At 39.9% G+C, this 24,740-nt stretch overlaps 2 protein-coding genes across 3 annotated transcripts in view; one reads left to right on the forward strand and one right to left on the reverse strand.

The window, feature by feature from the left end:
- LOC127417387 (zinc finger protein ZFPM1-like) overlaps positions 1–12,349 on the reverse strand; it is a 127,606-nt gene extending 115,257 nt beyond the window's left edge. For both annotated transcript variants that reach the window (XM_051657395.1, XM_051657398.1), the window contains exon 1: positions 11,939–12,349. In XM_051657395.1, coding sequence (XP_051513355.1) covers positions 11,939–11,978 — 40 coding nt within the window. In that variant the 5' untranslated portion in view covers positions 11,979–12,349. The remainder of the gene's footprint in view (positions 1–11,938) is intronic.
- A 3,444-nt stretch (positions 12,350–15,793) lies between these two features.
- Positions 15,794–24,684, forward strand: LOC127417393 (carboxylesterase 5A-like). Its single transcript, XM_051657419.1, has 13 exons — positions 15,794–15,972; positions 16,251–16,446; positions 20,897–21,035; positions 21,240–21,373; positions 21,489–21,642; positions 21,804–21,908; positions 22,091–22,192; positions 22,323–22,463; positions 22,554–22,634; positions 22,880–23,021; positions 23,120–23,269; positions 23,730–23,802; positions 24,470–24,684. Exons 1-13 carry the CDS (start codon positions 15,903–15,905, stop codon positions 24,633–24,635), a joined length of 1,653 nt encoding a protein of 550 aa, XP_051513379.1. The 5' UTR covers positions 15,794–15,902; the 3' UTR covers positions 24,636–24,684.
- Positions 24,685–24,740: the final 56 nt, after the last annotated feature.

Below are 24,740 nucleotides of genomic sequence, written 5' to 3' on the forward strand. Positions count from 1 at the left end.
TTTTGGAATACAATTCATTTTAATAAAATTAACCTTCCCAAACATAGATAAATGTAATGAAGCCCACCTGCCCACATCACTCGAAAACCTTTTTATCAATGGGTCAAAATTAACTAACTAAATCAGACAAATTTGCTGGGAATAAAATGCCCAAATACTTAATACCCTGTTTGGGCCACTGGAAAGCGCCCGGCTGGAAAGATGTTACTGGGCAGTACGCTGTCAGAGCCAAAGCTTCGGATTTACACCAAGTGACTCTGTATCCTGAGAACTTAGAAAAGGAATGAATAATTCTGTGGAGGCAAAGCATAGATCTAGCAGGGTCGGAGACAAATAATAAAATATCATCTGCGTAAAGCAAAAGCTTATGCGCCATACCTCCCGCCATCACCCCTGGAAAATCATCCTCCTTTCTTATCGTGGCTGCTAATTGTTCCAGGGCAAGACAGAACAATAATGGGGAAAGAGGACAGCCCTGCCGGGTGCTCCTATCCAGAGTAAAATAATCTGAAATTAATCCATTTTGTACCGCCGCTACCGGGTGTCTATAAAAGTAACTTAATCCATCCAATAAAAGTTTTCCCAAACCCGTATATTTCCAAAATCTTAAAAAGATAATCCCATTCTACCATATCAAATGCCTTTTCGGCGCCAAGTGAGATGGCAGTGACCAGAGTCTGATCATTCGCCATTTACCACATGATATTGATGAAACGCCTAATGTTGTCAGAAGAGCTACGACCCCGAATAAACCCCACCTGATCTATATATATATATAAGAGATGTTATAACTTTTCTTAATCGGTTAGCCAGAATTTTTGACAATATTTTTACGTCTAGCTGGATCAGGGAAATTACATTACACATCGCTTGGATCGTTGTCCTTTTTAATAATCAGACTTATCCGGGCTTGCGTCATGGTCGGCAGAAGCTTTCCATTCTTTAATGATTCTGTATAAACTTCTAACAAAAGTGGAGCCAGTTCTGTAGCATAAGAAATATGCTACAGAACTACAGAATTCAGCGGCAAAGCCATCTAGCCCCAGAGCCTTGCCTGTAGGTAAGGCCTTAATTACCTCGTCAAGCTCCTCCAAGTTTATCTCAGAATCAAGATAATTTTTTTTAGCTCAGTCGTCAATTTAGGGAGATCTAATGGTTCCACAAAGTTTCTAATATCTTCATCAGTAGACAAAGACGTGGAACTATAAAGATCAAGATAGAATTCTTTAAAAGCATTATTAATAACAAAGGTAAAAATTTCACCACCAGCAGATTTCACTGAGGGAATGGTAGAAAAGACTCCCTCTGCTTTATATATCTAGCCAAAAGCTTCCCTGCTGTGTCCTCCGACTCAAAATATGACTGTCTTGCCTTGAATAACCAAAACTCCACCTTCTGCGACAAAATAGTATTATATCTGTATTTCAATCGGGTCAATTCTCTAAGGCCATCAGATGACATTCGGCGCTTCAGCTCTGCCTCGGCACTTTTAATATTCCCTTCCAACTCCACGAGTTCTCGTGCTTTGGATTTTTTGATGAATAAGGCATACTGTATGATCTGACCCCTAAGAACCACCTTAAGTGCCTCCCAAGCCACGCCCACAGAGGATACCGAGGACCAGTTGGTCTCCATATAAACACTGATTTAGGCCTTTAACATTTATTGGAAATCAGGATTTTGCAAAAGGGATACATTAAAGCTCCAACTATATGATTTCTTTTTCTCTGTATATGGCATCACCTCTAAACTCACCAGGGCGTGGTCTGAGACTAAGATGTTTCCAACTGAGCAATCAACAACAGATGAAATGAGGGACATAAAAAATAAAAATCTATTCTAGAATAAATCTTATGGACTGATGAAAAAAAAGTATAGACTCTACAAGATGCATTTAAAAGTCTCCAAATATCTGTAAGACCAAGATTTTTACACATCCTGTGAAGCCTCAATGTTGCTTTGGGAGCTGTAGCACGGAGGAGGGCGGGGCGGGGCCGGGCCGGAATGACGTGCGCCCGGACCCCAATCAGCCTGATGAGGCAAGCGAGGGATAAAGGCAACCGGAGAGGGCAGCTTGAGAGAGAGATAACTATGGGCAGCTGCCCTGCATGTGTTTATGTTTGTGTGTTTTTGTTTAAGTTTATTATTAAACGGCATCCATCCCTCTAAACTCAAACAGTCCATGTACGCTTACGAGAGGCCCCGCGACAACTTTACCATCGGATTACTCAAGTCCATTGATTCTATACAAATTTTGTGAGACAGAATTACATAACAGAAAATAATCTGTAAAACAAACTCCAACCAACAGGCAGAATAAACACAAAGAACTTGTTGATTCATTCAGAAAACTGAAGAAAAATAAATAAATAAAAATAAAATGAAATAAAATAATATCATATAAAAACATTCAGTTTCCTCAGGCAGTCAAACGAATGTTCAGTGAGCCGGCTGTTCGTGAGTGCAGCAGATGACCTAATCCTTCCAATGTCCTGCAAAAAATACTCCACAAAACAAACTCCAGCCAATAGGAGGTATAAATACAAGGCACGTGTAGATTCATCCACAACTGTCCCGAAGGAGTGTTATTCCACAAAACAGACTCCAGCCGCTAGGCGGAACCAGCACAAAAAGAAACAAAACAGGCGCCCTGTTTCCTCAGACGGTCAAGTGAATGTTCAGTGAGTCAGGCCCACTTGGGAGCAACGTGAGAAACACACCATGACTTCCTCAGTCCATTGATTTTATGAAAGACCTCGCTTGTTGTTGGCATGTAAATATTTTGTGGCCATCCTTGGTATCTATTCTCAATTTGGCCTTGAACATCAGTGCAAAAGTGATCCATTAATGCAAAAGTTTCTTGAAGGAGTGTTATTCCACAAAACAAACTCCAGCCGCTAGGCGGAACCAACACAAAAAGAAACAAAAAGGCACCCAGCTTCCTCAGACAGTCAAGTGTATGTACAACGAGTCAAGTTCACTTGGGAGCAACATGAAAAATCACCAAATGGCTTACTCACCCCATTGTCTCTATGAAAGACATCACTTGCTGTGGACATGTAAATATTTTCTGGCCATCCTTAGTATCAATTCTCAATTTGGCTGGGAACATCAGTGCAAAAGCGACCTTCCGTTGATGTAAGAGTTTCTTGCATTCCTTGAATCGATCACCTTTCTCTAGTCGAATTTGCAAAGTCTGGGAACAAGAAAATGCTGTGGTTCTTCCAAGAACGCCTTCCTTTACTCCTCAAGAGCTCTTCTAGAAATTTCACCATATCTCGGCCTTCCTCATACTAAAGAATTCCAACAATTCAGACGTTGTTTCGCCGATTGCGATTCTCAAGGTCTTCCAACTTTTCCCAGACGTGCCCCAAGTTTGTCTTAGTCACTAGCGTATTAGCAGCTAAATCCCTCTCCGATGACTCCAGATAATCGATTAGTCTCTCGATATCCCTGATTCTTGTAACCAACTCAGAGAATTTCGCTTCCATGGCCGTAATCGATCAACGTATTGTAGCTAGATCCTCCAGGTCCGCTACAACCTTCACCAGCATCACAGACATGCTCACCAGTTGCCACTGAATTTTTCTCACCGCACCGTCCAAACTGAGTCCCTGGTCTGCGGCCCTGTCCAGGGTATCAGCTTGAGCACATAAGTGTCTTTTAATATCTCCAGAGCCCAAAGATTTTGAATTCTTTGACATGTTGACTTCTTAGAACGTTATGTAGCAGGATGTATAGAATCTCACCGGTTTAAGACACAAAAATAATTAAAAACTAGCAAAGTACTCAAAGTTCGCCATTCACACGTCTGACCCCAACATGGCGCCACGCAACTCAGAGCATTCCATTTTCAACTATTGTGCATAAAATAAATAAAGTTTTAGTTGGTCCATATTCTCAAATATTAAGTCAAAAGTCAAATGAGGGGGGAAAACACTTCATTAGACAGTTCAAATTGTGTTACACTTGCTACTACTCAAGACTCAAGCTTCATAATAACAGCGAAATACCACATTGTTTTTTATTCAGTACTGTTGTATGTAGAGTAGCAATATTTACAGATTGCAGTGGCATTCGGCTGAACTCGGTGGTGAAGCAGCTCAGACTATGAGCCCAGGCCAGGGGCTGTTCAAACAGATGGAACACAACAGACTGGAACCGAACGAGAGGATCTCGAGACACACATTTCCAAGTTGAACATATTTCCTAACAAAGCATTTAAACAACTCATTGCTTAATCTGAGAAACGCTTATAAGAGAGCAAGACGCAACAGCCAAAGACCTCCACCAACTGTAAGGGGCTGTTCACACCGAACACTTTTGCAATCATCCATTTGTTTTTCTATGTAAACGTGCACTAGACGAATGTCTTTGCTTCCCTTTGTTTTTGTTTATTCAGTGTCTCGTGCAGGAGCGCTGTTTTTTTAGATGCTGTGTCTAATTACAAATTTTTTTTTTAAAAGCATCTTGAGACAACTGCTTTCTGTTAAACTGTATTTGTTGAGCTGTGTCTAGCCTTTTTTAGCGCAAGAATGTGATCGATCTGAAGTCATCGTATTACAGTGAGGATAAATTTTTTTTTAATGGAAATCAGATGCATTTCTGATTTGTTTATACGTTTCTCTCATCTGCATGAAGATATTAATTTGCTTTCCCATGTCACTAGCTTTAAATATGCAACTTAGCTGGCTAACGAATGCATAAATGTGACCAGCTGGATATAGACTAACGCAAATAGATGGTAATAGATGGTAACAATCGTGACATTTAAACATTTGAGTAGGACTTGCGTGTATTTTTGTCACATTGTTCTAACCGCTTGAGGTTAGCTTTAATGTTAGCATCCTCTCAGCCTTGTCGGCAAACATACTGCTGTTCTCTACTGTTGCAGCATCTAGTCAACAAATTAATTACTTTATAATGATATGACAACATGTACTGTATTGTACTAATATATATATATATATATATATATATATATATATATATATATATATATATACACACACACACACAACTTTTCATTGTTGATGTTTTAAATCCGCATCTGAAGTGTTCCACTCCTTGCAGAGTGTAGTCTCACGTGTAAAAACAAACACCACAAGGCATCAGTGAAGTGATAGTTTTAATTTCACCTCTAGAGGCCACTCTCATACTGTATAATGACAGCAGACCCTTCCTAGGCGCTCCAGCACCAGACACAACGGGGAATAACTATTGGTGTGGATTTTTGCCGATAACCTATAGTTCCAGAAATCTGTTATCAGTGCATATTAATCAGCAAATCCGATATATCGGTCAACCTCTAGTAAGCAGCATATGTATCTAACATAATTATGTATTTTCAGTAAGCAGAATTATTAGCTAATATTTCCATTTGGTTTCACCATCACCATTGCCCTGTCCTGGTCTGATTGTTAATCCCAGTACATCTCTAATGGATCATTTAGCACTTTTAATAACAGTGCTAAATTTTGGGGGGCCTGGGTAGCTCAGTAGTAAAAGACGCTGGCTACCACCCCTGGAATTCACATCCCAGGGCGTGCTAAGTGACTCCAGCCAGGTCTCCTAAGCAACCAAATTGGCCCGGTTGCTAAGGAGGGTAGAGTCACATGGGGTAAACTCCTCATGGTCGCTATAACGTGGTTCGTTCTTGGTGGGGTGCGTAGTGAGTTGAGCGTTGATGCCGCGGTGGATGGCGTATAGCCTCCACACGCACTATGTCTCCGTGGCGACACGCTCAACAAGTCACGTGATAAGATACGCAGGTTGACGGTCTCAGATGCGGAGGCAGCTGGGATACGTCCTCTGCCACCCGGATTGAGGCGAATCACTACGCGACCACGAGGACTTTAAAAATAAAAAAAGCTTTGGGTACTGGGCATTCCAAATTGGGTAAAAAAGGTGGAAAAAAAAAAAAAGTGCTAAATTTTAAATATGTCTGTAAGGTAATAATAATAAAACTTTCAATCTTAACTTTTGTTGATTCAGGCTTAGTTTAAAGAATCGTAAACTGAACCGAACCGTGAGTTCAGTATCGTGAACTGAACCGAATCGTGAGATGAGTGAACCATTACCCTATAAGCCAGTGAAGGCTGTTTGTGCAGTTAGTTATATTTTACACTCTGTGAAAGAAACTTACCTTAATGCCATTGCAAAGTGTCCTAAAGATTTTATCTATGGCCTTATGGATAAGACAAGTGCACCCAGTTCAACTGTTTGCATAAAATCCCCCTTGAGATATTTCCCTCAAGATCCTTTTTAAGAAAAGAATAGAGTCTGAGCTGTGGCCTTATAGTCAGTGCAGATGCTCTGACATACCGAGCGGTCATGTGGGAGACCCGGGGTTTGAGTCTGTCCTGGGTCATGTTCTCATCCCATTCTCTATCCTCGATTTCCTTTACTATCTCAACTTGGTCTAACAAAATGTTTTGGCTAAAAGCCTAAAACAAGAAAGGAACATATTAAACACATCAAATATGGCTCCTTCACATCAGACAAATTATCATATCTCTATTCCCCTTAAGAAGCAACTCATTAACTCAAAAGCACAGAAAACTATTACAACAGCTTTCAAGGGGGGAAAAAAATCTCCCTCCTGCAATGGCAAATCTCACCTTCGTTCCAATCAGCACATAAGAATAAGTCCTCTCCATAAGATACTGTGATAACAGTGCATTAAAAGATTACTGCCTTGTTCCCATCTTGTTTTTAATTGCATTGGGCCAGAGGCTACAGGATCCTTAATAACATGTTAATATTTTATTCTCATCCACTACTGTACAATCACATACAGCTGCATTTAAGAGTGTCTGCCAGTCAACAATTGGCAGGGATGTGGTTGGTAGGGGTGAAAGAGTGTCTCACAACTTCTGTGGAAGTGATGTGAGATTTGAACATACAGACGTTTGGAACAGATAAACCCAGACAGCAGTTCAAGGTGAAATCATACTCAAAAGTGATTTACATACACACAACAGATGAACTTTAAAATAAATTGTGGTTTGCTTGATAGTTGCACAAGCGATGCAGAACTGCGATGACAAAAGATCATGATGATTTACTCCTTGATCAGTGGCATCACCTTTTAATCTGACTCAAAAGAATTTTGGCTGAATTTGTTGGCTGAGCTCAAACTAGTGTGATTTTAACAAAACTAATCAAATTAAATTTGCCTGGCAGATGATGAATGGGGTAAAACAAATCCCATAGACTTGCATTAAAGTTGGGACCCAAGCCATATCTAGGGCCATCCCGAATAACCTAGCAACCACTTAGCAACTCCCTAGCAAATAACCAGAATACCCTAGCAAGTTAGCAATCACAAAGCAACATTGTAAAATCTAATCAGAACACCTTAACATCATAGCAACGCCCTGGCAACCACCCACAACATCACTCACATGTTCTATAGAAAATATAAACATCTAGTTATACTTTTGTTTACAAATTAAAATAGGGGTTTATGATGTGGTTTAATCACCCCCCGCTATAAGTACATTTTTAAAAAGCAAAAAGCAATTTCTACACTGAATATATTTGTCTCTGCTTTTCATATTCATCTTAGATAAAACTTTATTAATGTAGTCTGTTTGTCACTCAAGCTTTTTATGGCCCTACATAACAAAGGAAGTGAGGATTTAGAAGTGCTAATGGGTCAATGAGGGTTCAGTCATCATTAGTCACTCTGACTTCCCTTTGCGCAAACATTAGGAAAGAGCAATAATTCATCAAAACAGCTAAAAGTTTTTCCGTTAACCCTAGCAACAAGCAGGCTCTTCCTACACAGTAATTCTAATCCACCGTTACAGCTTTATGACATCATTTCCAGCTCACACAGCCCAAGCTGTCTCATCCAATCTGGAGAGCTTTCTGACTGAACAACCAATCGGCCCTTCAACCAGCACTTCAACTTTTAATAAGAAAGAAATAACTGGACAAGGTGTACACCTAAACAGGTTTTAAATTTTAGAATAAAACTAAAACTTGTTTCAGCAAATTGATTGTCAGAGATTGACTGCAGAAAGCAACAAAACAAAAAGATATAAAAATCCTTACATCAACAGATTATGAGATGTCTGTTGGCTATACATAAACCATACAGTGCCATCAGAGCAGAGTCTATCCTGTTGAGTTATTGAGAGTTATTAACCACAACATATTAATTACAAGTTCTTGTTTAATAATATCAGATCATCATACACTTGTCTATTCAATGCTTTCACAAACAGTGTAGGTCAGATAAAAACTTACACCTCATCACCTCTTATACAACAATATAAAAATCTCAGAGATGGTGGATGACTACCTGTCAAATTCTGCAAAAATTATTTAAAATTTTGACTTCTCATTTTTTATTCTTATGTATAAGCACAATTATAAATCATAATTAAATAATTATTAAAATTAGGAAAGACTCTATTTTGAAGGCCTTAACAACCTTCCTTTAAAAATGATCAGATCCTAGAAAAATTCTCATTTTTTATCAAATTTACAAAAGCCGTCCTTGGCTTTGCAATAGGTTATAAAAAAAACGTAATAATTTTCTCACAGTGTTCAGTGCACGCACTATCACTCAGTATCTAATATCTCACTGCAAATCAACATTTCAGCCATACTGCTGACGTGACATTCTTGTTTCCTTTCGAAAGGCAAAGAGCTGAATGCTTTATTTCCACTGTTTTTTACCAAAATGCACTCCACAGATTATCATCAAGGAACAAAAAAACCTTGCATCTCAAAGCTATCTAACGCAAGATCTACAGTGAGTAATATGAGGAATTAGTTTTAATTAAATTAATCAACTACAATGGTTGTTAGAAGAAAAACAAGGGTGGGAAAAGGGAGCCGGGGGGAATAAGAGGAAAAAAATGCATTCACACCTATCATCTAATTATACAACAACATTAATCACATTAGGGCTGGAACTGATTGCCAGGGTCCAGGGCCCTGCTGTTCTTTCGTGTAGCTTTGTTATTGCAGCAAAGCCTCAGCTCCTGCCTGCTCTGTACTGATAACAACTCTTATCACACTTGGCAATCTCTATCTGTACCGGAGATCAGGCCCCAGGCTTTATCAGAAGTTCACATCGAGCTAAATGCAGAACAAAGAGGAAAAACACACAAGCGAAAACCACCAAGACGCAATGGTGTGAGTGTGTTTGTGCAAACGTGTGAAAATATGTGTGAGCAAGCCTGTGATCTCTAATTCTTTTCATTCTGTGCAATACTTTTGGCTGAGTATTAAACTATCCCTCAGGTCAAATGACCCTGAGAAGCTGAACCTGACAGCAGCAAACCTCTGAGAACAGTTTCAACAAAAACAGGAAGAGATCCCATCAGTTATCCACACTTTCAAAAGTGCAGCCCCAAGGTACAGGAGGTGGTAACTCAAACAAGTGCATTGTCTGGAGCGCAGTGGCCCCTGCTTCTCAAACATCCAAGGGCTGCTTTCGCCAAATTTTGGGACCTCGTGAATAATTCACGCTGACCTCTGAGTAGTTTGAATGATGTCACTCGCAGCAGAGCTACCGTTATCTCGGAGATCTCTTCTCTTGTTATCTACCAATCATCTCAACGGCTGCCTTATCAGCCTCCACTATCTCACTGAGGCTGCTGCTTTTAAAACGCAGAATACATCCATCTACCATTTCTGTATTCCTTTGCCTCTCTTCCCTAGCCCTTATCAGCCCTGCTATCCCTTATCTGCTTTTCTCTCTCTCTCTTTTAAACTTATCTAGAGATACACCCAGCCAGTCCCAAACAACAATGACACAAACATGACAAAGATGGGAATGCTTCTGCCAAATGTAATTATAATCCCAATCTCTCCCCCCAAACCCCACCCCTAATGCTGGCACTATCTGCAGAGCGATCACTACCTCTCACCTATCTTGTCTCCCATCTCAACCGCCAAAATTTAAGCTCTGGGATGTGGCCTCACTAGGCCATGAGCTAATCTCTACATCAGGGAGGGATGGATAATCTATCAGAGAGATCTTCACCATTGGGAGAGTGACGCACAAAAGACAAAAAAAATATTTCCTCCCAACACAGACTTCCATGATACCGGATCCTTCTTTTAGAGGGGCCAGGACTGTAATCCTTCCAGTAAGAGTGTAGCAAAACAATACAAGCACACCCATATTATACACAGTTGTCTGGACGTTTACATATGCAAGAGATAAGAGAGTGAGTTAACATTCCTACGCAAACATCTGAGAGCACCTCTAGGGACCTCCACTGTTTTACATGTTGGTGTAAGCAGAGGCTTTAACTAGTGCTGAATCTAAGATTCTTTTCCACCATCTTCATTAGTCTAATGGGGCATCAATGCCAGGTGACGTATTGTATGAAACTCTGAAGTTGTAACAACGTGTGCTTCAAAAGCCACCAGATATGACATCTTCACAGGGTTCAAAATTTTAAGGAAAGATAAGAAATGTTTATTCTGGACTGTTCAAAACATCAGCTATGAATGCAGTGTGTCCGGATGATTTGACAACACGTGGGCCTGAAGTAGTAATGCTGGTTCTCCCATCAACAGCTGACACTGGGTGAGAAAATGAGGAGCGCTACAGAAACAAGAGATTGATAACAGATAAGCCTTAAATATCTCAATTAAGAAGACGACTTCATGGGTCATCAGATCTCGGGCATTACTGCCCAATGTGCTCATATAACTCTGCAGTCACTTAAAACCTTGATAGGGCCCTTTTACACTCAGTGGTATATGCTAATACTGCCTTATCATTTCTCCTTTCTATTCAAGAGTCGCTTTCTGCCTTCGAAACGCATTAATATTTATTTTTTTGAGCAGCCCTTTCAAACTCAACCTCCAAGATATTGCTACTGCGCTTATCGGCTCAAAGCATCTCTTCTGGATGAAGAACTGAAACAGCGCCTGGCACCAGAGCAAAACGACTTTTCAGCACTGTTGGTTCTTTTGAGAGAGAGAGAGAGAGAGAGAGAGAGAGAGAGAGAGAGAGAGAGAGAGAGATGGGGGGTAAATGTTTTGTATTTTAATTAATTTGAACTACAACAGAATGTTAAAACGTCTAGTAGGGCGTGCATGTAGTCAGTAGAAATGTCATTTTTAAGTCAAACTAATATATGGATGCATAAGGTCTGCTTTGAGAGGTGCCTGAACATTCTAGAGATTATAAAGATCCAATTGTAATCCACTATCTTTCGGAGAGATCAGCTGGGCGCGCTATCTGACGCTCCATCTCTGGAAAGAGAACTGAAAAGCCGGAGGAAAATGCAACACCAGCCTCGGTGCAGCCACTGACAGAAAACAAATAAAAGATCCAATTTTAATCCTTATCTCGACTGGGATCGGATCGCTGTTTATCTGAACTCATATCGTCTTTTCAGAGAACAGTGACGTTTCCACAACAGTATTAAACAGGAAGCCACGGTTACACCTCAGTTAGCTTATGGAGCAGGCGAAAACACTTTTTTACAAATAAAAAGAAAAACTCAATAAAAGCAGTTTGAACAGCTCGTTTATCATACACAACTATCGCCATTGAATTAGAAAAAGGAAGCGCGCAAGTTTGAGACAGTGGTGCTTAAATGTGTCTCGCGTGCCATTACATTGTAACTGTTTAAATTAACTGCGCGTTCTAAAAGCTACTTGTTACTATGGCAACTGTAACAAAATGTAAAAAAGTATAACCATACTTAATCTTCTACTCGGAACTGCCTAATGATAATATTAATAATACAAAATAAAAAAACGGATAAAATGCAAGGATTGTTTTAACTGTGCGCACTCACACAACGCGTCATTTCTACGAAATCGTTCAATGGCATAATTACACTGCGTTTAAACGACACTTATATCCTGTCTTATGAATAATGTCACGAACTTTTTACAAGGTGTCACCATTCATTACAACAGCACTGTGACCAGTGAAACTTTAAACACTTACGCTTGATCTGGCGGGGTTTGCTCTGTTTTCTTCGGGACATAATTATTCCGTCGTTCCTGCTCAGCTCGCGGCAAAAGCGATCAGTCCACCGGGGCGACTAGCAGCAGCACTGGATCACAGTTCTCTTCCTGTCCGAACACACCCGCATGACCTGTACTTTGATGTTCAGGGTTGAGCTACCCGTGGCCGAGTGAGCCTTTTAAGTACTTTTCGTTGTCTTCCCAGATGAGCGATCTATCCTCTCCGTTTGCCACAATGTGCACGTGTCTCATAAACACTGTCGGCCTAAACCTGACAGCGCATATGCTGTTGAAGAAAACGAAATATTTAGCTTTTAATGATTTGTTTAAGTCTACTCCGTTGAAGCACAGAGACACACGGCAGTTATCAACAGAGCTCGATCGACACATGAAACAGCGGCGCTGATATGTTATGACACGCCTCCGTCACGCCCCTTGCGTATGATGCCATGCCGCACGCTCCTCATTGCGCCCGCGCTCTCAACAAGCTCCGAGATCCCTCCTGACGTCACATTTCCAATTATGCAAGGCATGAAATTTATACCTGGTTTGCATGTCCAATAATTTTCTCTGTGATGGGCATAAACGGGAAATTCTATAAGGTCTCAATTGAATATAATATAAATATTTATGCAGTTTTAATAATAATAATAATAATAATAATAATAACATAATAGTGATAATAATAATTATTATTATTGTTATTAATAATGATTATTATTGTTAATAATAATAATAATAATAATACAAGTAAATTACGTTAGTAGTTATATAATTAGTAAATGTAGTGTTTCATCTTGTATAGCCTACTGTATATATTTCTGCACATTGTATGTGCAAATTGTAATGTATCAATTTTACACCCTTATTAACCAGGATAAATAAAAGTTACTCTACTCTAGAGTGTTATTAATTAAAAAATATTTATATTTATTTAAATAAATATATTTAATTACATTAATTTATTTGATTTTTTTATTATGTTTTATTATTTATTCATTTCAACATTGAAATGTCTGTGTATGTGTTTATGTGTAAATTGTCATGGAAACTGGTAGGTGGTGTTTTTCTGAAATGCAGAAGTCATATAATTACAGCTATTAGTCAAAGTGTAATGATTACCAAACAATGGCGAGAGAATAGTGCCACGGTAACTCTTCTGTGGTATAAAAGTGCTGGGTCTGTGACCTTTCTAAAAAAACTCACTACTTCCATCTAGTGACAAATAAAATCACTCACAAAAGAGGCCGGCATGGTTATAATGAGATGACTTAATAGTGACATTCCTCTCAGACCACAAAAATTGAATATGAGTCAAGTAAATCGACCATGTCCAATACAGCAGCAAGTAAACAGGTTGTGGTGGAGCAACCGCAAATATCAGCAAAAATGGTGCTCTACACTTAGTGTTGTGTCCACATGATTTTGTCAACATTCATAGTCATAGAAGGTTCATAGCAAACTCTTGTGGTTGCTTTATCTGAATGTTTGATCTAGCTATTCTTGATGGTGGAGGAACAGTGTTCATCCTGTCATGATGAATGAATAAAATCAAGAATTAAAGCGAAAAAAGTGATGCACTAATACTGACAATAAATAATGAAATACTTTAATAAAACAATAAACATGGCCTACATGAAATTAACAGCCATCAGTAAAACACCTGTTCCCAAAATGCATGTTTACTCTATAGTGTACGCTGCATTTATAGAAGGTTATCCAGTTTTTACAGGAAAACATTTGCAGGAGAAAGTCCATGGTTTGTAATATTTTGCCTTTTGGATGCTGATCATGCTTATATTGAAAAACATTTTAGGACGTTGTCACCTCAGATTAGATTTTGTAGTCATTCTAGGAGTCAGTACCAAAACAAGCCTAGACTGTTCATGTTGACTGTATGCAGAATGACCACATCCAGTAGATTCACTGTAAAGCCCCTCAACAATGATAGCCACCCTGATAACACAAAAACAGAAATAAATTTGTGCTGCGCCAAATAAATAAATAAATAAATAAAATACAAAGAGTAAATAGTAATTAATATATAAGAAACAAAAAGGAATCTGCACACCTAATTAAAAATTACAGACATAATTTGATTTGATAAAAAAAAATGAAATAATTGGACTGAAACAGTGTAGATTAGCGGAAACATGAGCCATGGCTTTAAATTAAAAAAATTAAAAGTTTATTATTTTCACGAAAGGTGGAACTGTATAAGGGTCAAATATACTTAGATAGAAAAAAAAAGAGTGGTGGAAAGAATTGTGACTAAATAATATTTACAGCAATTTATGACATCAATATTGTTATTATTATTATCATTATTATTATAAATTGATAATATAATTATTAGAGTGAAGATTGTTTATGTGAGGCTTGGGTAGGATAAGTCAATTTATGTAATAAAGTGTGATGTAAAAACTAAAATTAAGTTCATATGTAAGTAAACTGACAGCATTTATTCTACTTATTCATTGGAAATGAAGTGGCATTTGAAAGACAAAAGCAATAGCCACATTTTTCCTCATAATTTTGAATTTCATGATGGGGAAAAAGAAAAGACTGGGATGTTAATACCACCGCTGTTTCTAGGCTACTCCCTCTTGACATTGAATTTGCAACCTTTGTATTAGCAACCTAGATCTTGTTAAACAAGTTCTTAAAGAGAATGGCTGCGAAGTGGGTTCATTCATTGGATACAGCTTTTAACTCTGCCTTGTAATCTTCAAGCTTTTCTTGCCAGCACTCTGTTCAATAAAACTGCCAATAGTGAAAGAGCATGAAATATTAACCTACCTGTAAAGAATCTGAGCCCCTAAGACACTCTTACTGTATATAAGCAGCATTGTGGGGGGGGGTTCAGTTTTGAGAAGAATTTACTGTGACGCCTTGTTAAATTTGTGTTAATTATACAGAAACACTGAGGATCAAATATCATTTTATTTGGGTTAGAGGAGCCGAACCCCAATTTAGAATTGGTGAACTTACTTTGAATCATTCAGAAAATAATTAGAGGTCTCAACATCTATAAAGTTTATGATTTTAGATGGCGTAATGATATTTTCATGTTTGATTCACTGTATTCGTATATTCTTGATAACAGTATCTTTAGTCCTCTTCAATCTATCACATTGTTTACAAAGATGCTATTAAAAATGACATCGCAGACCACAAATATACAATAAAACTAACGTAAAGCTCTGCACAATTTTGCAACAAAAGTGCTATATATTTGTTGGAATATATTATAAACTCTATCACAGTCATTTTTTATCTTAACATGTTGAGGTTCAAATGGCTGGAACCACATTGAAAATCTGGGTTTCAAAATCTAATTAAAAGCTTGAAATAAAAAGAAAATTTTAGGATTTTGAATAATAATAAAAATAAATATTATGATATGAAGGAATAAGAAATATTCAAGATTCTGCAGTTTTTCTGAGAAAATAATCAAGCAGATTTACCATATGAACACCTTACAGAAGGTGAGATTTATTTGCTTTCATTGAAGCACACAAGGCACTTGAAGCAACAAATAGGTTACTTAAAAATTCTGAAATTTCAATTGAAAATACATTTTCAATTCAATGTTACACTCTAACTGTTTTGCTGATGATATAATTTGTAATTTAAAAAAAGTAATTAAATTCGAAAAATGGTCTCGGGCTTTTAAGAATATATAACGAGTGGTTAACAGAATAAAAACAGAATGAGTTCAGTGTTTCAAAATACTCCCTTTCAGTATGGATTTTGCTCTTCTCTCTATAGGGATTGGACTGTGTACACAGATAACAACTGGTTTGCTTTTTGGGGCAGTGTAGGGTCAGACTAAAGGGCAATGCTTTGTAAGTGAGCCTGTGTGATTGATTTTGTGAGGTTTTATTGCGTTAGAATTTTGCTTTAGAATTCAGTCTATATGAGCCTTTTCCTGAAGAACAGCTATGATAAAAGGAGTTTTGCTCTGCCTTTGCTTGGTGCTGGCCCTGGTTTGGACAGCCCCCACACAGACAGGCAAGTATTTGTTCTTTTTACAAGGCTCTTTTACTTAATGGTTATAATGCTATTTTGTTCATTTTTGGAGTCGAGGGGTTTGATTGTTTTGTTTTACAGTTTTTCAGAATGAGCAATACAATAAGAATGCAATAGGTGATTTGTGATCAATTGACATGTAGCCCTCTTTTGACTGTTATGTGCAGTATATTTATAAATTCCATTATATAATGCTGTCATATGTCTGTTTCTGCATGAAAGTGCATGTTTTTAAGTCATTTTTCTCTTATTTCTCGTAGACTCTGGACCTGTGGTTGTTCTGAAGCATGGCAGTGTCCGTGGGCAATATATAAAAGTTAAAGGCTCAGACAAGGTGGTGGAGGAATACTTGGGGATCCCTTTTGCCCAGCCACCCATTGGCCCTCTCCGTCTAGCTGCACCCAATCCCATAGAGGGATGGGAGGGCATAAGAAATGCCACCCAACAGCCTGTCATGTGAGTATGGCAATATAGTCAAGTAGCTTTAATTTTGGGCACTTTTAGCACTGTGGACTTTTATACAGTAAAATCTCATTATAACTTTGTTCACACTGTCAATACTTCTTTTTTGTTTGTCTTCTAACAATGTCTAATAGTGTATGTACGGTAGATAGTAAATGCACCAAAGAAGATTTGTCATTTTTGCCATTTTTTCCATGAAAGTCATGAAAATTCCCACCACAGTGTCCTTTTCACCACATCTCAAATTCTTATTGTATTTAATAGAATTCTGTGATGTCATTGACTGTGATGGAAACGTCTCGGTTACTGTCGTAACCTCCGTTCCCTGATGGAGGGAATGAGACGTTGTGTCGATGTAGTGACACTAGGGCTTGATCTTGAGAGACCGAGACACCTTCAGATCTTTGAGAAAAGGCCACTGAGAATTGGCGAGTAGAATTTGCATGGCACTCCCCCTGACATATGGGTATAAAAGGGAGGCTGGAATGCGGATTCATTCAGGTTTTTGCACTGAGGAGCCGAGACAAGGTCCCAGCCATTACAGCGGTGTAGATCAGCCTGTGGCAAGAGGAACACAATGTCTCGTTCCCTCCATCAGGGAACGGAGGTTACGACAGTAACCGAGACATTCCCCTTCTGTCATTCACTCGACGTTGTGTCGATGTAGTGACACTAGGGGTCCCTATACGAAACGCCACAATGGCTGAACTGTGTTACGTGAACTGCCGATGCAGGTGTAGGCAAGCTACTGTGAGCGTAGGAACAGATGCACTCGGACTGCACGTAGCCTCCCCAGATGCCACAAAACGTCATGTAATTCCCAACAACCTTGAAGGAGATGTATCTAGTATGGAAGTATGGGAATTTTTCTCTCTAAGTTTTTCTCTCCACAGAAAATTTGATTCGGCTGGGGCCTTTAAATGCTCATAAAATGCACCAGGGAAGGCATTCTTTTCCGTTCCTATCCTTTCAGGGGGAAAAAGACCCTGCGGAGGCCACAACCTGCCCTGAAAGGGAGGGTAAAAAAGTGGGGAATACGTCATATGGGCCTAAGGCCACACATGGAAGAGGCGCGGCGGTAGGTCGTGCCCTTCATAGGGGAGGAGCTCTACAAACGCAGCAACCGGGGCAGAGAGGGCTCTGCCAAGAGAGACACAGGTCTACCAAAAAAGGGAGACCATACCGCGGAAGATACATCACAGGAGGTTACCGGGGTAACCGAGACCTGTGGAGCACTTACCCCAGTACAGGGCACGTTAGCACAGGTACTGGGTCTGACTACAAATTCCTCCGCTGAATTCGTGAGCCAGAAGGCTAGGAGGAAGGACATCCAGGGTTCACAGGTCGTGAACACGCATGGGAGAGAAGAACGCATGGCTTCACCTCGTGGAGGGGAAAGGCACTATACACAAGCGGTACACCCGGCCAGTTGCCCTGCGTAACGAAACTTACCTGTTCGTACCTGAAAGAATACGGGATGAAACGTGCTCAACCCGGAGATTGTAAAATCTCGCGAAGGTATTGGTTGTTGCCCAGCCCACTGCTCTACAGATGTCTGCTAGAGAGGTGCCATTGGCCAGTGCCCACGACGATGCCACACTCCTTGTGGAGTGTGCTCGAACCCTCAAGGGGGCGGGCACAGACTGAGTCTGGTAGGCCAAAGCGATGGCGTCCACGATCCAGTGGGCAAGCCTCTGTTTGGAGACAGCATTCCCTTTCTGCTGTCCGCCGAAGCAGACAAAGAGCTGTTCAGAGCGTCTAAAGCTCTGCGTGCAATCCAAGTATATCCGCAAAGCACGCACCAGACACAGCAACGATAAGGCTGGGTCTGCCTCCTCCGGGGGCAGCGCTTGCAGGCTCACCACCTGATCCCTAAAGAGGTCGTGGGAACCTTGGGCACATAACCCAGTCGGGGTCTCAGGATCACGTGAGAGTCATCCGGACCGAACTCTAGGCACTCTTCGCTGACAGAGAACTCTTGCAGGTCCCCGACCCTTTTGATGGAAGTGAGCGCAGTCAGGAGGGCAGTCTTCAATGAGACAGCCTTTAACTCGACTGACTCTAGGGGCTCAAACGGGGCTCTCCGTAGGCCTAAAAGGACCACGGAGAGGTCCCATGAGGGAAAGAGGCACGGCCTAGGAGGGTTAAACCTCCTGGTGCCTCTCAGGAACCTGATGATCAGGTCGTGCTTACCGAGCGACTTACCTTCAACAGCATTGTGGTGTGCTGCTATAGCAGCTACATAGACCTTGAGAGTGGAGGGGGACAGCCACCCATCCAACTTCTCTTGCAGGAAGGAAAGCACTGACCCGACTGTGCACCTCTGGGGGTCTTCACTATGGGAAGAACACCACTTAGTGAAGATACGCCACTTCAGGGAATACAGCTGCCTTGTAGAAGGAGCTCTGGCCTGAGTGATCGTGTTAACCACTGCGGGCGGTAGACAAGTTAGGTCTTTCGCGTCCCATCCAGGTACCAGACATGGAGATTCCAGAGGTCTGGGCGTGGTCGTCGTCCTACAGGCTTGGGAAGGGAGTGCCAGGCGACTCCGCCAGGTGGTGGCGCTCAGCGTGTACAGGTGTGCCGCGATCACCTTATCCACCTGGGGTATCACAGCATAACCCTCGGGCAGCGTAAGGTGCCCTCCACGATTGCGTCAGCTCGTCGTGCACTTCCGGGAAGAAGGGGACTGGAGGGGGTGTGGCCGCAAGTGGCGCGCCGAACCCAGAAACCAGTCGTCAAACCGCGAGTGCTCAGGGGCGTTTGGAGGGTTCCACTCAAGCCCAACACTCGCGGCCGCCCGGGCAAGCATGGCGGTCAGCTCCGCGTCGGCCTCAGACCAGGCTGCCGCCTTTGGTTGTGGGCTTGAGTGGAACCCTCCACCCGATGTCAAGTCCTCGGCGTCCGACATCACCAAGGCACTCTCCGATGCAGCGATCGACATCTCATCCGGCTCATGAGCTCCGACAGAGACATTAGGCTGGCACTGAGGCGAGCTGCCTGTCTCATCCTAGAACTGGATGGTTGCAAACGAGCGTACCGGGGAGTGGGCGGTCCGTGGGGGTTTACCCGACAGAAACGTACCCATTGAAGCCCCCGAATCGTCTTCAGCATCAACCAGGGCGGCCTCGTAACCATAGGTAGAAGGACCAGAGGGGGGGACAACTGAAGTGTCTTTCCCTCGAAAGAAGGAAAGCCGCGACTGCAACGTTGCCATGGTCATGTTCTCACAATGAGAACATGAACCATCCACGAATGCTTCCTCAACATGATTTTGGCCCAGGCACGTGAGGCAGTGATCGTGACCGTCAGAGGCAGAGAGGTAACGACCGCATCCAGGAACTGCACAGAGACGGAAGGGCATCTTTAAAAAGACGCATCTTAAAAAAACGTTCAACGTCACTGTGCCTGCTCTAATAGAGGAAATATACCCTCTAGAGGAAATAAACTCTTTTAAAGCACTTTCAAAGCGCCCAGGGGCATAGTCTGCAGTGGAGTGCAGAGTGGAGAGAAAGCCGCTGGAATGTATATCCAACAGCACACATTTCTGAAGAGGTGAATGGATCATTAGTAGTATTTAGCTTGCTGAAATACAACCACTCGGCTCCGAAGAAAAAATCTGAATGAATCTGCATTCCAGCCTCCCTTTTATACCCGTATGTCGGGGGGAGTGGCATGCAAATTCTACTCGCCAATTCTCATTGGCCTTTTCTCAAAGATCTGAAGGTGTCTCGGGCTCTCAAGATCGACCCCTAGTGTCACTACATCGACACAACTTCGAGTGAGTGACAGAAGCGGAACAAGAAGTGTACTTTTTTTTTTTTTTTTAAAGGCACACTCCTTTGTTTTTCTAAGACTAATTTAATAGCTAACATTTTATGTTTTCTAAATTCACACAAATAATATTTTCACACTTTTTGCTCAATTTGGCAAAATTGGCTTGATTGGAAATGACGACAAACTCTGCTTCTTTGTTTTCTTCAAACATCACGTGTCATATTTCATCTCAAGCATGGTATTCACTGACACTTTTGCGATAATTTTTATTTTTGTAAAGGATTTTCATAGTTTTATATGGAAAGTATGGGTCTTGGACTAGACTAAAACAACCAAATCTATACAAACAAGGCATTTGAAAAGTACCAAAAATAAATTATGAAGGCCTTTTCTATTCAGTTTTAATGAGATCTTCATATAACAAGCTGACATCTCGTTTTAATAAAAATCATCTCCTGGGACATGAAATTACACTAAGCTGAAGAAACATTACTATATGAATATCCTATATGTTTACCCTATATACACTCTAGTACTCAAGATCACCATTTCTATAGTCAGGTTTGGTCAGGTCCCTATAACACTTTGGGTTCAATGATTGCATGTTCACAAGAAATCTGTCTTATTTTAACCTATTAATGAATACACCTTTTCTTGTGGCGTATAGGTGCATTCAAGACCCAGACACTGTGGTTTTCATATCAAAAGCCCTGTCTTTGGATTTAACTGCCACTGGTGTCTCAGAAGACTGTTTGTATCTAAATGTTTACACCCCTTCTCAAAGATCAGAATCAGAAAATCTTCCAGTGAGTATATAATAATGGCTACTCTCCCTGCCTCTTTGATACTCTACACTTTGACATGCAAATTCAAGAAATTACTTAAACCAAATGATAATTTTCTTGTAAATTATTTATTCTATACTTTTAGGAGATAATCTATTATAGTTGATTTATTTAATCCCCAACTCCTTCTGACAAAACCATTTAGAAATCTTTGCAATCTAACAGGTCATGGTTTGGATTCATGGAGGTGGCCTAATCATAGGTGGAGCTTGCATGTTTGATGGATCCCCATTGGCGGCTTATGAGAACATAGTTGTGGTTGTTATACAATACCGACTTGGAATCTTAGGATACTTCAGGTATTCATTTATGGTGCAGAAAGACAATTATGTGCAATTATGTGCAATTTCACCCATCAGATTTGTAATTTACTGAAGACACTTCTTTTGCTTTAACTAGTGTTTCTGATTTTAGCACTGGAGATAAGCATGCCCAGGGAAACTGGGGCTTCCTGGACCAGATTGCAGCTTTACAATGGGTACAGCAAAACATTGAGGGTTTTGGAGGAGACCCTCAATCTGTCACCATAGCTGGGGAGTCTGCAGGTGGAATCAGTGCCTCTTTGCTGGTCAGTCCCAGTCAGAAATAGCTTATAATCTACTGTAGTGTAATTATAAGTGAACTGCTGAAACTCAAATATTTATACAACATACGATCTTATGCATTTATTAATCTGATTAGGTGGAATTAAATGATATTCTTATGCTATGAAATCTTATACTCTGCTAGACATTGTCACAAATGGCCAAGGGTTTGTTTCACCGGGCCATCTTTCAGAGTGGGGTTGCAACTGTGGCAAGTTTCTCCACCAAAGAACCTCTGGTGTATGCCAAGGTATTTAGACCAAATAAAACAAACTTTATTGTAAAACTACACTGTATACTCTTTTGAACTTCAAGAAGTGTGCATTTTATCAAGTGACTATTGCATCGTTTAACATCAATCAATGTTGAATATGCATAATTGGCGTAATTAAATTATCTGATGTATCATTATTTTGTATTATGTTTGACCAGATGGTGGCAAATTTTACTGAGTGTGACTTCAGCTCTACTGAAGTGCTGGTCAAATGCATGAAAGAACTGACTCAGGAACAGCTCATTAATGCATCTGTTAAGGTATAGGAGCAGATCATTTGTGGATGAAATTAGATGCTCTTCTGTAGTTAATATAAACAATCCAAAGATCTGTTGATGATATTTTTGTAAACAAAAATAATCAATTTCTTTGACTGAATGATTTCTTCAGCAAAAGATCTACTTTGGAGCAACAGTTGATGGGGAATTTCTTAAAGATACAGCAGAGGAAGTGCTGAAGAGCAAAGACTTTCACAAAGTTCCAGTTCTTCTGGGTATGACAAACCATGAATTTGGATGGATACTCACTCAGGTAAGTCACATAAAATCTGTAACCTATGGAACATTCATGTTACATTCTTGGATTTCTATGCCCTGTAAAATGTGCTAATTTGTGTTTCAGGCCTTTGCCTCTCCAGGATGGGAAAAAGGGATGAACAGACAATCAGTGATAGCAGTGCTGAGCATGTTAAATATAAATGGAGTAAATGTCAATTTTCAGACTTTCTTTTCACATTGTTTTAGATTAATTCTGACTGAAATATGCGTAGAAGCTTTGAAAACACTTATTTATTTTAGACTCAGTGCAGTTGGGAAAATATGTTAGTATTTGTCTACATCTAGTGGACATAGCATATAAAATCAAGTAAGGAAATTCATTTGAAGTAAAATTCAAGCTGTTGTCCTGATGTCTGTGTGTAATTAACCGGGTGTTTACGTTAATTCTAGTCTTCGGGAGCCAATGAAGTCATAGCAGATAAATACTTAGAAGATGCTAAAACTCCAGAGGACATTCGTAACGCATTTACTGAGATGCTGGGAGATCTTTTTATGGTGTTCCCCATTATTAAAACTGCAGCTTACCACAGAGGTTGTTTGCAAAGTTCTCTTCACTTATAGTCTGAATTTGTGAGTTTTATTGTTGGTTGGCTTTATAATTTTCCATTACCCAATGTTATAATTTCACAGATGCTGGAGTGCCTGTGTATATGTATGAGTTCCAGCATAGGCCAAGTATATTTAAAGATCTCAGACCCAGCTTTGTAAAGGCTGACCATGCAGATGATGTTGGTTATGTGTTTGGGGCCTGCTTTTGGAACGGCCATATCAAAATCATAGGTATGCAGATCTGAGAATGTATTTCTAAACACTGACAAAACAATCATTTGGTACAGGAGAATTATTCTAGACAGTTAAAGAAATAGTTTACCTAAAAATCATCATTTACATACCCTGTCTTTCCTAACCTGTATGACTTTCTTTTCTCTGGAACACATAAGGAGAAATTTTGAAGAACGTTGACACAGCTCTTTATAATACAGTGAGGTTGTCAGTCACTAACATTCTGCATAACATCTCCTTTTGTGTTTCACTAAAAAAGAAAGTCTTACGGGTTTGAAACAACAAGCAAGTGGGTAAATAATTTTTGGTTTAAACTATAGTATTTGAAGTGGATTGAAGTGCTCATGTCTTGCGAGATTTCAACTGAGAACATGTGATTATCCAATTGACAATCATCACATATGACGATGCAAATGATGTGCAGCATTACTTATCTTTAACTCTTTATCATCCACAGGCACCTTCAGTGAGGAAGAAAACCAACTGTGCAAAACAGTCATGGGATACTGGGCAAACTTTATTCGAAATGGGTGAGCACATTAGAGCACTAGGATCTTTTACTGATCCTTCAGTCCTTGAATTATATTCAGTTTCTGTACGTAATGTAGCATAATGTATAAAATATATTCATAAATGTAAATGATTTATAGAGCACATAATCTGGCAGCACAACAGTCTGTATCCAAGGGATGCAACTAAAGATCCTTTTATCAGTTCCAAATAGAGTCCATTTTGACCCATTAACAAACGTAATAATAATAATAATAAAAAAATTTAAAAAAAACATCAACTGGAGAGACCAGTCTACACTCTTAAAAATGTTACTCTTAAAATAAGGCTCTTTGCAGCTCATCTTCTTAGCAAGAACCATTTTTGGCTGTATCATAAAACTTGTGTTGGTTGTATGGTTCTTTGGAGACTAAAAGTTCCTAATGTTATATTTTAGGTTCTTTAGATCAGCGTATTGGTTTCTGGATTCTTTAAATCATCAGTACATAGATGGATATTCCAAAGAACTAGTACATAAAAAAGTTATTTGTGGAACTTAAAAAGAATGATTAAAAGGCATCAGGGTGTAAAACCTTTTTTGATTCTAACTTGAACCTTTATTTTAAGAGTGTAAGAACTGATTTGATGAGGGAGAGCCAGTTCTCCAAAAATGAATTCTTCTGTCAAATAATTATTTCATTTCTGCAGTTCACCAAATGGACCTGGCCTAGTACATTGGCCTGTGTATGACCAGTCTAATAAATACTTGAACCTGGGATTGCAGCAAACAGAGGGACAAGGTCTAAAGATGGACAAACTGCACTTCATCAGTGTAGAAGTACCTCAAAAGATTGCCGCACTCAGCACAGCCTAACGAGCCATTACACCAATAAACATAATGCTTCTACAATACATTTATCAAACACACATCTATGCTTGAATTATTACCTTTTTTTCCCAGAGTCCAGTTATATTGCAT

This window comes from Myxocyprinus asiaticus, chromosome 26, assembly GCF_019703515.2.
Source record: "Myxocyprinus asiaticus isolate MX2 ecotype Aquarium Trade chromosome 26, UBuf_Myxa_2, whole genome shotgun sequence".
NCBI classification, from domain to species: domain Eukaryota; kingdom Metazoa; phylum Chordata; class Actinopteri; order Cypriniformes; family Catostomidae; genus Myxocyprinus; species Myxocyprinus asiaticus.

What these genes read in the sequence shown, in the direction of transcription:
- LOC127417393 (XM_051657419.1), top strand. Translation starts at nt 15,903, where the DNA reads ATGATAAAAGGAGTTTTGCTCTGCCTTTGCTTGGTGCTGGCCCTGGTT. An exon ending in GGAATCTTAGGATACTTCAG is followed by an intron (nt 21,374 to 21,488) that starts GTATTCATTTAT and finishes TTCTGATTTTAG; the next exon opens with CACTGGAGATAAGCATGCCC. An exon ending in GAATCAGTGCCTCTTTGCTG is followed by an intron (nt 21,643 to 21,803) that starts GTCAGTCCCAGT and finishes ATACTCTGCTAG; the next exon opens with ACATTGTCACAAATGGCCAA.